The sequence below is a fragment of the Oncorhynchus gorbuscha genome, linkage group LG02 (genome assembly GCF_021184085.1).
Source record: "Oncorhynchus gorbuscha isolate QuinsamMale2020 ecotype Even-year linkage group LG02, OgorEven_v1.0, whole genome shotgun sequence".
Classification (NCBI taxonomy): domain Eukaryota; kingdom Metazoa; phylum Chordata; class Actinopteri; order Salmoniformes; family Salmonidae; genus Oncorhynchus; species Oncorhynchus gorbuscha.
Genome location: NC_060174.1, coordinates 108500381 through 108503616, shown reverse-complemented (window position 1 = coordinate 108503616; position 3236 = coordinate 108500381). Strand labels below are relative to the sequence as shown.

At 48.8% G+C, this 3236-nt stretch overlaps 1 protein-coding gene across 1 annotated transcript in view; it reads left to right on the top strand.

Annotated features, from left to right (window-relative positions):
- The window catches only part of rfc3 (replication factor C (activator 1) 3), a 14871-nt gene extending 11635 nt beyond the window's left edge, over positions 1–3236 (top strand). The window contains 4 exon segments of the mRNA XM_046298662.1: positions 296–365; positions 496–574; positions 2371–2434; positions 3066–3236. Coding sequence (XP_046154618.1) covers positions 296–365; positions 496–574; positions 2371–2434; positions 3066–3108 — 256 coding nt within the window. The 3' untranslated portion in view covers positions 3109–3236.

The following is a 3236-nucleotide window of genomic DNA, read 5'->3' as shown; positions in this document are numbered from 1 at the left end:
TCTCCTCTCCCTCCTCCCCCTCTCTGTCTCTCTCCCCTCCCCTCCCCTCTCCTCTCTCTCCTCCCCCCCCTCTCCTCTCTCTCCCTCCCTCCCCCTCTCTCTCTCTCTCTCCCCCTCTCCTCTCCCCCCCCCCTCCCCTCCCCTCCCCCTCTCTCTCTCTCTCTCCCCCTCTCCTCTCCCCCTGTCCCTCTCCCCCTCTCTCTCTCTCCCCCTCTCTCCTCTCCCCCTCTCTCCTCTCTCTCTCTCTCCCTCTCTCTCCTCTACCTCTCTCCCCCCCACCTCCCTCCTCTCCCAGGTTGTTAGAGGTGAGGGGGAGACTGTATGAGTTGCTGACTCACTGCATTCCTCCTGAGATCATCATGAAGGTACGCCTCACAAATACTGAGCACCAACTATGGGGGGGGGGGGTGTTATTAAGGTACTGTGTCTGTGTGTAGGGCCTGGTGACAGAGTTGCTAGGTAACTGTGTTGTTAAGGTACTGTGTCTGTGTGTAGGGCCTGGTAACAGAGTTGCTAGGTAACTGTGTGGTGTGTTGTTAAGGTACTGTGTCTGTGTGTAGGGCCTGGTAACAGAGTTGCTAGGTAACTGTGTGGTGTGTTAAGGTACTGTGTCTGTGTGTAGGGCCTGGTAACAGAGTTGCTAGGTAACTGTGTGTTATTAAGGTACTGTGTCTGTGTGTAGGGCCTGGTAACAGAGTTGCTAGGTAACTGTGTTGTTAAGGTACTGTGTCTGTGTGTAGGGCCTGGTAACAGAGTTGCTAGGTAACTGTGTGGTGTGTTGTTAAGGTACTGTGTCTGTGTGTAGGGCCTGGTAACAGAGTTGCTAGGTAACTGTGGTGTGTTAAGGTACTGTGTCTGTGTGTAGGGCCTGGTAACAGAGTTGCTAGGTAACTGTGTGTTATTAAGGTACTGTGTCTGTGTGTAGGGCCTGGTAACAGAGTTGCTAGGTAACTGTGTGTTATTAAGGTACTGTGTCTGTGTGTAGGGCCTGGTGACAGAGTTGCTAGGTAACTGTGTGTTATTAAGGTACTGTGTCTGTGTGTAGGGCCTGGTAACAGAGTTGCTAGGTAACTGTGTGTTATTAAGGTACTGTGTCTGTGTGTAGGGCCTGGTAACAGAGTTGCTAGGTAACTGTGTGTTATTAAGGTACTGTGTCTGTGTGTAGGGCCTGGTAACAGAGTTGCTAGGTAACTGTGTGTTATTAAGGTACTGTGTCTGTGTGTAGGGCCTGGTGACAGAGTTGCTAGGTAACTGTGTGTTATTAAGGTACTGTGTCTGTGTGTAGGGCCTGGTAACAGAGTTGCTAGGTAACTGTGTGTTATTAAGGTACTGTGTCTGTGTGTAGGGCCTGGTAACAGAGTTGCTAGGTAACTGTGTGTTATTAAGGTACTGTGTCTGTGTGTAGGGCCTGGTGACAGAGTTGCTAGGTAACTGTGTGTTATTAAGGTACTGTGTCTGTGTGTAGGGCCTGGTAACAGAGTTGCTAGGTAACTGTGTGTTATTAAGGTACTGTGTCTGTGTGTAGGGCCTGGTACAGAGTTGCTAGGTAACTGTGTGGTGTGTTGTTAAGGTACTGTGTCTGTGTGTAGGGCCTGGTAACAGAGTTGCTAGGTAACTGTGGTGTGTTAAGGTACTGTGTCTGTGTGTAGGGCCTGGTAACAGAGTTGCTAGGTAACTGTGTGTTATTAAGGTACTGTGTCTGTGTGTAGGGCCTGGTGACAGAGTTGCTAGGTAACTGTGTGTTATTAAGGTACTGTGTCTGTGTGTAGGGCCTGGTAACAGAGTTGCTAGGTAACTGTGTGTTATTAAGGTACTGTGTCTGTGTGTAGGGCCTGGTAACAGAGTTGCTAGGTAACTGTGTGTTATTAAGGTACTGTGTCTGTGTGTAGGGCCTGGTGACAGAGTTGCTAGGTAACTGTGTGTTATTAAGGTACTGTGTCTGTGTGTAGGGCCTGGTAACAGAGTTGCTAGGTAACTGTGTGTTATTAAGGTACTGTGTCTGTGTGTAGGGCCTGGTAACAGAGTTGCTAGGTAACTGTGTGTTATTAAGGTACTGTGTCTGTGTGTAGGGCCTGGTAACAGAGTTGCTAGGTAACTGTGTGTTATTAAGGTACTGTGTCTGTGTGTAGGGCCTGGTGACAGAGTTGCTAGGTAACTGTGTGTTATTAAGGTACTGTGTCTGTGTGTAGGGCCTGGTAACAGAGTTGCTAGGTAACTGTGTGTTATTAAGGTACTGTGTCTGTGTGTAGGGCCTGGTAACAGAGTTGCTAGGTAACTGTGTGTTATTAAGGTACTGTGTCTGTGTGTAGGGCCTGGTGACAGAGTTGCTAGCCCACTGTGTGTTATTAACCGTACTGTGTCTGTGTGTAGGGCAGCAGGGCAATAAGGCCATCTACCATCTAGAGGCCTTCACCGCCAGGTTCATGGCCATCTACAGGAAGTTCATGGAGGACGGACTGGTACTGTGTCTGTGTGATGTTCTGAGTCTGCTAGCTCTTCTTATTAAGCTACTCCTTCTGTCTCTCCTGGTGACAGAGTTCTAGGTAACTGTTTCTCATCATCTGTGTCTCCTGGTAACAGAGTTGCTAGGTAACTGTGTGTTATTAAGGTACTGTGTCTGTGTGTTCCTCCTGACAGAGTTGCTAGGTAACTGTGTGTTATTAAGGTCTGTGTCTGTGTGTAGGGCCTGGTAACAGAGTTGCTAGGTAACTGTGTTGTTCATACTGTGTCTGTGTGTAGGGCCTGGTAACAGAGTTGCTCATAACTGTGTGTTATTAAGGTACTGTGTCTGTGTGTAGGGCCTGGTCAGAGTTGCTAGGTAACTGTGTGTTATTCATCTGTCTCTTGTGTAGGGCCTGGTAACAGAGTTTCTCCTCATCTGTCTCCTTAATGTACTGTGTCTGTGTGTAGGGCCTGGTAACAGAGTTGCTAGGTCCTTCTCCAGCTGAAGGCAGAGGTGACTCTCCTTCTCGCCCTTTCACCTCATCTCTCTCCTTCTCGGCCATCTCTTTCTCCTCATCTCTCTCCTTCTCTCTCTCTTTCTCCTCATCTTCATTCTCCTCTCTCAAGAAGTTCATGGAGGACGGACTGGACGCCATGATGTTCTGATCTAGCTCTTCTTCTCGCTCTCTTTCTCCTCATCTCTCTCCTTCTCGCTCTCTTTCTCCTCATCTCTCTCCTTCTCGCTCTCTTTCTCCTCATCTCTCTCTTTCTCTCTCTCTCCTTCTCGCTCTCTT